This window comes from Phodopus roborovskii, unplaced genomic scaffold, assembly GCF_943737965.1.
Source record: "Phodopus roborovskii unplaced genomic scaffold, PHOROB, whole genome shotgun sequence".
In the NCBI taxonomy this organism is placed as follows: Eukaryota; Metazoa; Chordata; class Mammalia; order Rodentia; family Cricetidae; genus Phodopus; species Phodopus roborovskii.
The window spans coordinates 30,183,680-30,197,917 of NW_026126540.1; the positions used below are offsets into that span (position 1 = coordinate 30,183,680).

A 14,238-nucleotide genomic window follows, 5' to 3' on the forward strand; every position below is an offset into this window, starting at 1 on the left:
GGCTTGTGTAGGGTAACAGCCAGTGGTAGGTGTACAGTGTGCTTAGGAAGATGTCTGCAGGAACACAGTAAAGAAGGCTCAGCAGAAGGAATGGAACTCAGCTTAAGTATCAGCAGGTCTTTCTAATGAAGAGCTCTTCCCTGTCACACAGACAGCAATAGACTAGAACTTTGGTGGGCTGGGTCAGAGTCCTACAACTCCATGAGCAACTACGTCACTCCAAGAAAGTTATTTTATCTTCCTGGACTTCAGTTTCTTCTAGAAAATGGGTCATCTTATGATTTGAAGGATCACTGATAGATGGGTATTTATAATTTTTCCTCCCCCCATTCTACCCCAATGAGTATTGAGAGCAAAGTCCTGCCATCAACCTAAGGCAGCCTAACATTCTCATGTTTATAACATTTTAAAAGATTCATGTAATATTCTAGATAATTTTAGCAGGTCCATTCTTGAGAGGTGGGAACATTGCATTTTGCTGTTGTCAAAAAACAAAACAAAACTCCTCTATGTTCTTCAATTCACTTAAGTCCTTGGTGACTTGTTTCCAGCCTCTCAAGCTTGACATCAAAATTTCCTCACAAATCTTCCTTTTGACTCTGTTTCATCTATTGATGTGTTTTCTTTTTTCTAATCTCACAGCTCTGTTCTCCTTGCCCTTTAGCTCTGAAAGATAGCTTCTTAGTGCGTTTCTTAGATCTCAATTCAAACGTCTTCCCAACTGTCTCACATCATCTCTAGAAGGATCTTGACAAAGCACAGTTATATGTCTACCATTTATTTGTAACAAGTTGGCAATGATGCCTCAGGGCCTGAGGAACAAAGCCCGGGATCTCCAGTCTCACCATTAAAACCCTTTATCTCTAATCACTGGCTTCATTTCTAGGTTCATTTCCTATTATTCCCATGGCATACTTGCAAGAGTGCAGGGATCTAGCTGAAGTTTTGTTGTTGAACTTGCACTGTTCTTGCCATTACAGGTAGTTCCCCAGTATTGTCCCTCTCCTTCCACCTTTTCAGTCTGTGTCCCTTCTACCTTTCCAGTTGGGTGAAAATACTAACCTCTTCCTATAACCTTCTTTCCTGGTTGCAAATGAGCTCAGCCTTCATAGTCTTGGGGCACTGCCCTTCTTTCATGACATTCATTATGTTAGAGACATAGTCTAACTATCTAACCTTTCTCCAACTTGAGGGTGCTGTTTTTTTGGAGGACAATAAACATTGATTGTCCTGTGATATGATAGATAATGTCAGTTTGGAGTTCTGGACCCTGCTGCCGGTGGAACACACTGCTTTGGTAAATCACTGTTCTGCCATGCTCTACTTTGCAAATTGATAGCTGAGTCTGAATCAGTGTCAGTGTCTGTGGAGAAGCATTTTGTAGTTCACTGAAAAATACAATTACAAACACCTACTTTCTTTTATTTTGGCCTGTCTACTTTTTGATGCAATATGTTACTTATTTTATGAAATAGTGATACCTGTAGACTAGGCACTATTTTTTTTTCTGTTGATAGAATAAAAATTGGGATACAAATGTTGATTCCTCAAATGTTGGGGAAGGGATTAGACCAGCTTATGAAATTCTAAAGTCAAGAAGCCATGAGTTAAGATGAAGCATGCTTCCATAATTTTAAAATATTTACATCTTTTTGGTGGTATGGCATTGGACATGCATTTTACAAGTAATCACATCCCCGAGAGAATTAGCCATCATGCCTTTGATATTGGTTCCCTTGTATACCCACAGCATTGTTTCTTTGGCTGTGAAATGTGAATTAAACACTTTTATTTTTGTAGAATATTTTACACTTTCTTTCCCCTATCCATTCCTTCTTCATACTTGTCTTACAACCTATAGACTCTCAGAGTTCCTAACACACTGAAGTTATTTGCTCTCAGAATTCCAGCTTGACAGGTCTGTGAAAGAGAATGGTACACTATTCCCAGAATCTCATCATGGAGAGTAGGTCGGTAGACTGGGAATAAAGGTGATGCAATATTTTATCCATTTTCTTGGAAGATACTGATGTCAGCACGTCCTTTAGAATTATCAAGAAATTTCCACTGTGGTCTTTGTCTTTTCTGAGGAAAAAGACTGCTGAACTTTTATCTTTTTTTCCAAGCAGGAAACTAGATTCCAAAAAGACATAGCCATGCTCTCCCTAGGTAACAGTCTTATTCTTGGTGAGAATTGGCTACATGAATCAGAGAGGATGTCAGAAACCACTGCCAGGTTTGTGGGAGCAAATCCACCCGGATTCTGAGCCACTTCTTATGTCCTATGCTGCCCAGCCAGTTTTCCTCTACTTTGCAAATAGACTAATGCAGATTTTTTGGAACACAATTTCCTGGGACACTACTAATAGACGTTACGCTAGTCGGAAAGACACTTATGATCTTAGTCTGTGATGCAGAAGTGAAACAGACCTGGGAGTTGAGGGAGGGTTTGGTGAAGAATCTCTCAATCTTGACCTTGCTTTGGGTTTGATGAAGCATTCCATATAACCACCCATGCATTCATCCTTCGTTAACAAAAATCCATTGGGTGCCAAATGCATGTCATTCAAGGCTCTACTTAATAAGACAGTACTTAAAATAGGTATGGACCTTATTTGTTATATAGGGAAAGAGACAGTAAACATGCAAATAGACAACAAACATGTGGTTAATGAAAACAGTTGGATTAAGAAGAAAAATGCACCGAAGATAGCGCAGTAGAAGAGACCAGCGGAGGTGGTCAGGGGAGTTGTCTTCTGAGCCCAGAGTGTTAGATTTAGCATAAAGTAAGCTCTGTGTAAGGTAGAGTAAGGAGTACAGCACTGTGAAAGGCTTTTCAGGGAAGGGCTTGGAACATTGCAGCACTGGACTGCAGTTCAGTTTGGCTGGGGCCAGTAGACAAAGGGTAGAGGAATGTGCTAGTGTTGGAGCCTGGGCTGGAGCCAGAGCCTGCTGGCCCTGCAAGTCTGGTCAAGGAGGATGAATTCTGTACAGGGGTAGTCATTGGAAAAAACCAGCACACTGTGGGAATGGGCAAATGCAGACCAGTCAGGCTGCTGTTTAGACTGGATAGGAAGTAGAAGAAAGAAGATCAGTTCTAAGACCATTTAGAGTAGTTTGGTTAAGAATAAAGCAGGCCTGTGGCAGGGAGATGAGAAGGCATACTCAAATCTTACCGGTAAAACATAATATGACACAGAGTTGGAATCACTGAAATATTCTCTCATTCCTCTCTGCATATTACACACACACACACACTTTTGTGTATCTGTTTTCCCAAAAGGGTCCTCACCTGTAATTGAGTAGGGTAGGGGAATGCATACTTTTTCATTTCTACATTTCTATTTTAAGTTTATGTCTTTTAGCATAACTTGATTTGATTTGGATGCCCAGGTTAGTTTCCTCTTTCTACAGTAGACTTCTGGCCTCTGGTTGCATGGTATACACATGGGGTGAAAGTGAGAGGTTTACATGTCCTCATGGCTGCTTGTGAGTTCCTATATGGTCTCTGGGCTCACTGTACTGCTGTGAACAGCTTCTGGGTCCCTGGGTCTGTTTCAGGGTCCCTGGTGCTGACACGCTATGATAAAAATGCTGAAGTGAAACATTATTTTCTTGCATCTGGGTCTCCTTCTTGTCCAGCTTTCTACCAGGAGTCATCCAAATGCCCTGATTAGCTTCTGTGTTTATAGCATGTCTGTGTCATTGTTAGCCACCACCACACACATACATCTGGTGTCAGCCTTTCCTAGTCTCCCTACCGCACCCTCTAGGTATTAATCTGAATGTGAAAACAGACACAGACAATCCAATTGTTTACTTACCCTTTGTCTCCATTGGGGAAGGAGAAAGAATTCTCAACTTCTACTCCAAGAGCATTCTCCTTTTAATCATCCTTGTCCTCCAGAGGACAGCGAGCCTCGTGGCAATTTAAAAAATGAAATTATACATGTTCTTCAAGGCCTGGCTCTTCTGCTACCTCTAAGGTGAAGACTTGGAGTCTTTCAACTTGCTGATTCCTCAGAATTTTCAGGCTTGTGTGCTTTTGTTGTAGGTCTAATTCTGATCTGTTTTGTGTTGTTACTACTGTGCATGTCTGCTCTTTGTTCTTCTAGATTATAAGCTTCTCAAAGCTTATAAAGGAGGAGACACAACCACACGCTGTCTACTCAGCAAACTGTCACCAGTGTCACCTGTCACCTTTAGCACACAAAAGATATTTGATAAATAACAACCATCAAAACCACACTCTTCATAAATCTTTCTAACCCTCTCATTAAAATTGTTGGAACAAGTACAGGAGTGCTATTTTCTCCAACATCCTTGGGCCCTTCTTATTAAATTTCCATACAGACCCCTTGGCCTGGGCTACACTCAGCTGTGGGAATCAGATTTTCAACTGTTTCTCCCAGGCCACGAACTAGAATGTCGTTATATTTACAGGGGTCTGTGGAGGTGCCCCAAATACGGCAGTGCAATTGTATATCAGAAACCACTATCATAAATGAGTTGGACAGGATAAGCTAACTTGAAAGAGAAAATAAAATATTATAACCCCAACTTGAAAAGAAAATATGGCGTGTGGTTTATTGAGGTGGGTTATGGGGGAAGAAAGAACTGATTTTAAGTCAAACACAGAGAAACAGTGGCGCTCTTTAAATTCAATACTGTATTCACATGGCAGACACTAGACTTCAGAAAGCCAAACCTTTAGGCTCCTGCTCTGGTCTATAAAATAGATGCAAAATTGCCTTTGCTACATTATTAGTGCACCATTCTAGAGGCAAGGAATGTTTAGGGAGCAAAATAACCTTGAAGCCAGTATGGTGCTTTCAAGCCAGAGTCTGTTTGTGAGACTATCACATTGCATTTTAAAGACATTTTAAAGTCTGTGGCTTTGGCAAATTCCACTCTGAGGAGGTGAGGAGGAAGAAGGACTGGGAAAGAGCAGCAGCAGAGGAGCCAACTTTTATTGTCTTAGTGAGAATACATTTTGCAGTTAGCAGCGATCTCAGTCTGCCCTTAAACAACAAGATTTCCATATTTCCAGGTTGACTTTTTAGAGTCCCTTTCATTCTTTTGAGCTCCCTGACCTTCAATTTGTGTAATACAGAATTTGAAGGTGTGCCTTTTGTGGAAGGGGGACTTGAGGACTCTTAACTAAATTACCCAGTTCTCTTTCTATGGATCAACATGATTGCAGAATATGGAATCAGAATATGGGGCTGTCCACTCTCTGGGAGTCAGGAGCCAAGGAGCCCCAATGAGATATGGGAAAAAATAATTTCATAAAGCATTTTCAAATCAGCCTGAAATTTCAAAATTTAAAATTAGCCCGAAAACTCAGAGAAATCAGCCAGTTGAAAGGCTCTGCGCCTTTTCCTTAAGATAGTAGGAGAGACAGATCTTGAAGGATGTGTATAATTTCATTTTTAAAAATGGGCTATAAGGCTTTCTGGCTTCTGGAAGCCTGAGTGTCTGTATCTTGCACAGAGCATGTCATTTACATCTGGTTCAGACACAAAGGTATCAAAATGCCTCCCATGACCAAGCCTGGAAGCAACAACACTCGTGCTCATATGGAATATGTTGTTCAGGCTTTTTCTAGTCTGGAAGCATTAGGGTGATCTATATCCAACTGTGTCAGGGTTTACTAGGACGAAGACAGGAAAAACTGGAGAGGTAAAAGAGGAGGTAAAAAGTGGATGACCTCTGAGGACCTGACCAAGAGGGCAGCACAAGTGTATGTGTTGGCTTTGGCCAGCCTTCACAGCCTCCTCTTTACTCCTTCTCATTTGCTGAGGAGTCTCACAGACCACACGAGAAGCATTTCATGTGGCCCCATTCGGTTTCATATGTGAGGAACCTCCCCACTTTGGGTAAAAACTGAGCTGCTTTTTGTGTCATTTCTACAAACATTTCAGGTCATTAAATGAGCGATTTCTGGTGGCAGGAAAGGCACATATTATGTTACATGGGAAATGCAGCCAATTATTTGCTTCCCTCAGGCTGAAGCTGATTGTCTGTTGGTAGTTTACTGGGTGGAATCAATGAATGTAACCAGCTATCCATCACTCATTCACTCAACAAGCAGTCCTGAAGTGCCTCCTCTGTGTCACCATCCAATTTCCTTTTTCTGCGTCCATCTATACACCAAGTTTATCATTAGTTTGGGTCAAGGACTGGGAGCAGAAGTAAGAGCAAAGTCACACACAGGGCAAATCTTGGTCGTCAGAAAAAAGTGAGTCACACATCTGGGTGCCAGGCCCAAGCCCTATGTCAAACTGAAATTTAAATCTCCAACGAAAAGGAAACGAAATAAAAACAACAGATGTTACTAATAGAGTGAGTTTTTGTTAATTTTGTAGGACTAACACAAAAGGAAATTGGCTAATATGAAAACAATTGATATTTATTTGTTTACTTCCAGATCACCAGATTGAAAATTGACCGAAACCCATTTGCTAAAGGATTCAGAGATTCTGGAAGAAACAGGTAAGGACCCTGGGGTGAGACACTCACTGGCTTCTTTTCTTTTGGAGATTACTTTTCCCATATCTCACTGGTGGCCCTTGACTCCTGATTCCTAGAGAATATTTGCGTACTCCACAACCACATTGACTCACGGAAAAGAGAAATTGGCTTATCCGAGTCCCCTCCCACTAAAGGCACATCTTCCAAATTCTTTCTTACACAACTTAAATTACCATAACAAATGCTTCATGCTGTCTTACCCCCTACATGATGCTGTGTGATTCAGTCCACATAAAGCAAGCCACATGGCCACTCATTCTTATTGATGGATTGGTGTGTTTTTCTGGTGTCTGAAGGTGTCTGCATTGGCTGCACTGGTGTCTCATATACTTCACATGTCTGAAAAATGAGACTTCAGAAAATTACTACCTCTATGAGTTGAACTTTGTAAAGACAAATGCAACCATTCTATTCCTAGGAAATACTCCCCCAAGTTGTGTACACTTTTGACTTTATGAAAGGGGGTGTTTCTAGAATGCCACCTTTCTTTTCCCCTTTTGTAAAAACAAGTGCTATAGTTTTTGAGATTATAATATATAATCTTGCCCCCATTCTTTTCCATCCTCCAAATCCTCCCATGTGCTCTCTCCTTGCTCTCTTTATAATTCATGGCCCCTTTTCTTTAATTGCTGTTGTGCTCATGCCTGTGTGTTGTATTCCTAAACACACAAATACAACCGTCTCGATCTATATAATGTTATGTGTGTGGATGTTTTCAGGGCTGGCCATTTGGTATTGGAGAACCAACTGGGGCTCTCTTCTCTGCAGGCAGACTGTATCTCCCTCTCTCAGCACTCCGTAGTGGCTGCAGTTCTTGATTTAGGGCTGTGAGCTTTCCTTTTTCCACATAAGCCTGCCTGTCACATTACCCTTGTTCAGGTCATGTTTAGGTAGCTATGTTGGTGAGATTTCATGTGTGTAGCTTCTCTGATATCTCTGGGAGATACACTCTCACAGAAAATTGCCTTTTATTGTAGCTCTTAGACCCTTTCCACACCCTTTTCCAAACTGATCCCTGAGCCTTGGGTGTGGGAGTTGTGTTGTAGATGTACCAACTGGGACTTTGCTTCTCAACTCTGGCTTTTGGTCAGTTGTGGTGTTCTGCAGTAGTCTCCATCTGTTACAGCAAAGATAAGTTTCAGCGATGAAGGGGAATGCCACCTTTCTTTATGACCTGTATCATCAGTTCCAGGTGTTACAGGTGTTCACAGAATCATTTCGTCCTGTTGTCAAAAGCTTTAGAAGACTGTGCTGGTTTTCTGGCTGATAATGCTTCCTTCTCCCTAAATGATTTTCTACATAAAATGGAAATCTGTTATCTATGGAAAGTTAGGAGACACCTGAGATGGCCATTGGAACCAGACATATCCACAGTCTTCAATTAGGCAAATTCATCAGATACAGACACTACAGGCTGAGTGAGTGTGATGTGTCTGTCTGGTGTAGCACAGCCATTGCAATGCGATGGACTTCTTTAATAATCTGCAAGGATGGTTTTACATCTGGACAGCAGATTTCCAGGAATTATCTGTGGTATTCTCTCTGCAGCAGTTTCTGGATAAACCAACAATTTATATTTAGAACTATTCCATGAAATATGTGGTGCATTATCTAATCAAGCATCACAGACCAGTGTTTCATCAGCAAGGACAAACCACATGTGTGATGTCATCTACCTTACCGCAAAGGTGTGTAGTGGGCCTAGTTCTAGATTTCTGCAGGGACATTCTATAATGTCTATACAATGACTAAGCTGCACAATGACATTCTTTAGATTATGCCTTCACCTCACTATACCATACACATATGTTTCAAACCACCTATGGTGATCTTTTCTTTAGCAAAATGCTTTATAAAAGCACTTAAAAAAACTAAACTCTTGCTTTATATTCAACATACATTTATTTTCCTAAATTTGTTTGTCTCAAAATCCATAAGGTCACATCAATTGAGTAACAGAAAATTCAGTCAATCTCCCATTTTAGATAACATCATTAAGCAATGTGTTCTAGGTGACAGTTGATGGGAAAGCATCCTAGAACTCAGTGAGAGAGTGACTCTTGGACAAGTGATTTTTCTGTTCCACAAAAACCTTCATTTTCAAAGCCTATCCAGTAAAGAACAAACACACATCTTTCTATCTCAGATGTTCCCTACCATTAGCTCATAGTCCAGGTCACAAAAGCACTTTCCTTTCTTCATTTCTAAGATTCTGTACTCTGAGCTTATTGAAGACCTAATTAGTGATAAGGTATTAAAAAGTCATGGGACACTCATGATAGATAGGTCATGTATGGTACGGGTATTTGAAACCTGTAGCTTGGAGTCAATGGATGCCTTTTCAGGGTTCTGTGGGCTCTTCTATGTAAGTATGTTTTTGAGATCATAATATATAATTTTGCCCCCATTCTTTTCCATCCACATGAGCAGATGTATTTTTAAAAAATAAGCCCACAGTGTTCTTTATACTTTTAGATAGGTCTTATCTCCCAAAGTAAAAAATTTCTGTTTTATACCCAAATATATGTCTCCTTGGCCAAACATGTCGAAGTTATTTATTCAGCTATCCTTCCTTTTTGAGGAGTGGTCTCTGTCTATTTTCTTATGGATGCTTAGCATAATTCTCTCATTTTCCTTCTTTTGTCTTGCATTGGAGCCTTTACAATCTGAAATATTTGGTTAAGTTACTTTTCTAAAGTTTACTTTAATTCGTCAGTTAGTGCTTCCTGTTCATAGGCACCCTACTCTTGGAAGCTACAGTAAAAGGTATATATACACCCTTGGAAATTACCATATAGAATGTTCAAACCCATTAGGAATAAAAAGCAAGAAAAGTACGTTAATTTTTGGTAAGAAAATGCAATCAAGAGGTCGAGTGGGAGTCGGAACTCTTTCTGTAGGGTGGTTGGGGTTAGTGTTAATGATAAATGCAATGAGTCAGGTGTGTGTGGGGAGGAGGGTTGCAGAAAGCAGATGTAAAGACAAATACGTGTTTGCTATGTTTGAATATTGTGGAGGCCCTGTGGCTACAGAGTCAGGCTCTGTTTGTGACTGGGTCTTAGCAGCATGGTATGGGAGGTACCTAGATATGATAAAATTAGCTTGTGTCAACCAACATTGACTCTATGCTCCAGGAACTGAAGTCCACTTTCACCTTAAGAAGAGGAATGCCAAAGACTTTCCACTGGCCAGAATGTTTTGAGGACCTCTTAGCTGAAGTCCTGAGGGGAGACACCTGGGAGGCTAGCAAATATTGTGCTGCTTTGGGAAGATGCTTATTTTTCTGTCCTGCTTGGTGGGTTCCTCATCTCTGTAAGACTCCTAGAAAGTGGAATTATGGGAAAACAAGACAAATGGCTAGCACAACAGTGCAGTACAACTCCAAAGTCAGACATAAACACATTTCAGCGCTTCATTTATTTTTTAGAATGTGAAAATTTGAGTCCTCTCATTTGTGAATCAGCAGGAATAAAAGACAGTTAAGTGAAACACATCACCACAAAGAGCCAAGTGGCACACAACATATCCAGAACTTAAAATGGTTGATTTTTGTAGAACAGAGAAGTAGAAAAGTTGCTATTGGAAGTTAAAGGGAGAGGGAGTAAGGAGGACAGGAGAAAGCAGGATGGTGGATATCAAAATATAGTTACACAAGAGAATAAGTTCTAATATGCTACAAAGTTTTAGGATGACTGAAGTCCACAGTTAAAGATCTAGAAGAGTTTAAAACTTCCTGATCCAATGAAATGAAGTGTTTAAGGATAAGGGAATGTTGACCTGACTTGACTATTATATGTTGTGCATACATGCTGAGTTATCATACTGCAACACATAAACAGCTGTATACTATACTCTGGGTCAATTAAAAAAAATGTAGCTCCCCTCCCCACCCCACAGGGTACTCTGAGGCCCATTGGTAACAGTCTCAGTTATTGCAAATGAACACTTCCCATTTTGGGGGCTCATCCTTCTTTTTTCCCCTAATTTAAACAACCTGCATCTTAAAAAGGGTTGAGGTGTTCAGGAGTTAAGTGGCTTTCTCATCATCCCAGAGCAAAGCTGGTGTTGTTGTAGAATGGTGTCTGCCTGACTCTAGAGCTGAGCATCCCATGCTGTCATGTTAACACCTTATCCTCAGCGTGATCCACCTTCAACAGATACTGAGAACAGGATCTGCCTTCTAAAAACTCTATTCAAACACCCACAACTATTTCAGTCTCAAATAAGCCTTCTGTATACTCAGCCTGCATTTATAGACTATTGATTATAGCTTCGCCATCTATTTTTTATGCTCTAAACAAGGATCTCCTATCTGGGGACAGAAAACCAAGCTGAAACATTCTAGCAGATAAAGCATGGAAGCACTCTTGATGTCTTACAATGGGACAAGGATGTATGGCTTCTTCCTCCAGCACTCTGGGAAAATACCTTACAATGGACTTGTTTAAGGCAATTATAAAAGTTTTAAGTGTTTTTCCTCTTTCAAAAATTCAAATTACTTAGTTATATCATTAGCTGCTTAGTAATTTAATTCACACTAGCTGGCGGCAGGAACTGATGTAGGCAAGGACTTTTAATGCCATTATGTAGATGGAAAAGATGGGTGGGTAAGGATATGGAGAATCATTTGCAAATCTGGGATCTGGTGGTTCTGATCTAGCATCAGGACCAGTGTACCACCTTCTGTCCAGTGTCTCACTGTGGCCTTTCTCATGCTAACACAGTTCCTTTCAACCCCTGCTTCTCCCCATGCATTTTAGACATCAAATGACTCATGCGGAGGAGCATGGCTTGATGAGTTGCATATAAATGTTACTAAAACATACGGATTACATTTCCTTTAAAAACACATGGGCTTAAAAATTAGAGGGGAAAGTGCTTGGCCAATGTTTTTTGGTTTTGCAGAACACAAAACATTTGTGGAATACTTTGGAGTTATAGAGTTTGCCAAACCTCAAACCAAAACACGTTCAGGTTTGTCGATCTCAATCCATCCCAGCATAGTCCAGAGGCTGGAGAAGGGAGGAGAGGAAAGATGGGGAGGATGTAACCACCCACTGCACTCTCCACTGATGCCTCTGGCAGTGTCTGTCAGCCTGTGAGGCTCTCACACTGAGTTCCATCAGAATGTGGCCCAGGTGACAGGCTTCTTTTGAAAGATACAGAAGAGTACAAAGCAATGGGTGGACACTCTAGCTGCTGTCCTTTGTCTTTTTTTTTTTTTTTAAAGATGCCTAGAAAGAAGAGCTCCTGACTCCTAGAACTGTATTTTTCTTCAGCTTCTCATGAGAATCAGTGGCTGATCTAATGGCTGGGTTAGCAAGGAGGGACCCCTACCCCCAGGACCTACTTGCACACACAGTACAGATATTAGGCTTCTTGGTGGGTGGTAAACCTAGCAGGAGAAGCCTGTAGAGTTGGGAGTCAGCACCTTCCAGGGGAGTCCTGACCCCTCACTCAGCCCTACACGTGTGTCATAATCCCCAGACAGTTTCATCAGCCATGAAACTGGTATTTTGGTTTCCACTGTGTTAGAATCCTATGTCTTTCTCTTAATTGAGTCAAGAATCCAGAACTGTGCTTTTTCAAGTTTATTCTCTGAGACATCCCTTCCCTCCAAGTGTACAGAATGAAATGAAAATTGTTCACTGGTTACAAAGCAGTATTGATGAGTGGGAAATAAGTTAAAAGGGGAGCTTAAGAAGGCCTCATTTCCAACCAGTGGCGAATCAAGGAGACCAGATGCCATGGGCTAGGTTCCGATGCACAAGGAGCAGGAATAAAGAATATGTGACTAATTAGAAAAACTAAGAGCAATTCAGATGCATATCTGAGTTTGTTTACTTCAGTTAGACTACTATTTGACCAAATCGTTGCTTTGACGCACACATCCAGAGACCATATGATTTGCCTCAGAACTCAGGCATGCCTGTGTTTTCTAGATCCATGGAGAAGGGCACCACAAAATTTCAGTGTTTGTAAGTCTTAGGTAAGGAAGAGTTCCCAGAGTCAGAGTTAAAGCAGAATGAAGTTCACCTAGTAGTGAACTGAGAAGTGGAATTATGCCTTGGGCAATGACTACACTACTGGGAAGCATGAACCAAGGGCAAGGAAAGGGTTATGAAGCTGAAGAGAAGGGGCACCTTGGCAGAGCCTCACTATCCAGAAGTAGCCTCGGGAGACACATCTGCCCTCAAGAGCCCTCACAGCGCAGCTAGAGGGCTCTATACAACTATACAGATGCTGTCTGTTAGGAGGAGCCAAGGAAATGGAGGAAAAGAGAACTCTGTGGGTCTCTGAGCCCCTTCTGATGTGAAACCCTTGTCTCTTAGAGGTGTCTGCCAAGACTTTGCAAAAGACAAAAGTCTGCTTGAGGCATTCTGTGGAATTCCCAGAGACTTCCTCAGAAACAAACACATCCGTAAAAAAGAGGATTAAAATTAGGATCTGTCTGGGGAGTGAGAGATTCTTCTATGACGTTTTCTTAAAAGTACTACATAGTGACAGACTGGATTGTCTCCACAGAACCCTTCATTCTTCTTTTGAGGTTGGATTGGATCTTTACTGCAAAATCCATTGTATCTGTGGCACCCGCAAACCTCATGATTTCCTCCATCTATGTCTAGCTGACATGTACTTTAGAAGCTACTGCTGGTCATCCCATTTCAGGTCCTAGGTAGGCTGAATCTTCCAATAGCCCTTGAAGTTGTGCAGTATTTTAGGAGGGTGTGTTCTTCTTTGTGGAGTCCACCATTGGAAGCCTGAGTCAGGGCACATTAATTCCAAACTCAGGAGTAGTCTGAGAGGAGTCATGTGTCATGGAGGCTGATTCACACATTCGTTTCTTTAGCAGACTGTCCCTCGTATGACCTGCAGAAAGACATGAGGTGCAAGAGGAATTCTGGATCTGTGCCTGCTCTCTGAATGTTCTGAGACAGCAATATGTTTGCTATGAATGTGGCTGGTGGAAGTCTTTTGTAATTTTGTTCCCATATAGGTATTTCAGGGTATGACGGGCATTGTAGCATGAGAATGGATAGATAGACTTGCATGTTGAAAAGGATGTTCAGTGAAGTCATTACTTCACCTAAGGGATTACTCAAGTTGTGGTAGAGAAAAATGTTCAATAGTAAATTTTCCCCCCAAACCCACTCTCAGCAGCTGCTGTCCCAAGGCCATGCCTATGGAGTGAAGAATGACTTTCCCCAGTTTCCCACAGGACCCCTCCCTTGTTACAGGTCCATAATGCTCAGTGGAGAGAGGAGTGTGAAGTGAGGAATTCCCGTGTTAACTGAATGGAGAGACTTAGAAAAGTCAGCTATGCATAAATTCCCAGCCTGGCTCATCTTTGCTGATCTAAAATGACTTTCCCTGGAGAGTTAGGAGGAAGGGACCAGTTGATGTACTCCAGCTGACATCTGGTAACGGAGTGCTCTGTCAGAGACAACTAACAAATCCCAATTGCACCTTTCTCCATTTATTTAGCTGAAGAGAAGAAATGACTGTTTTCTAGGTTAAAGATAAACCAATAGTGACTTCACATTAACTCAATCTTATAGTTATTTCTAGCTAACCAAATTGCAAGTCTCAAATAACAGTAGTAATTATTTCATATATGGACTGAGATTCACACCTTCCATTTTTACCTCAGAGTTGAGGTACCCTCGCCGTGCTTTCCTTTACACTGACGGCAAACTGAATTTT

General features: G+C 41.2%; 1 protein-coding gene across 2 annotated transcripts in view; it reads left to right on the top strand.

Moving 5' to 3' along the window:
• The window catches only part of Tbx15 (T-box transcription factor 15), a 98,648-nt gene that overhangs the window by 67,636 nt on the left and 16,774 nt on the right, over positions 1 to 14,238 (top strand). For both annotated transcript variants that reach the window (XM_051199019.1, XM_051199021.1), the window contains exon 6: positions 6,431 to 6,495. In XM_051199019.1, the coding sequence (XP_051054976.1) occupies positions 6,431 to 6,495 (65 nt within the window). The remainder of the gene's footprint in view (positions 1 to 6,430; positions 6,496 to 14,238) is intronic.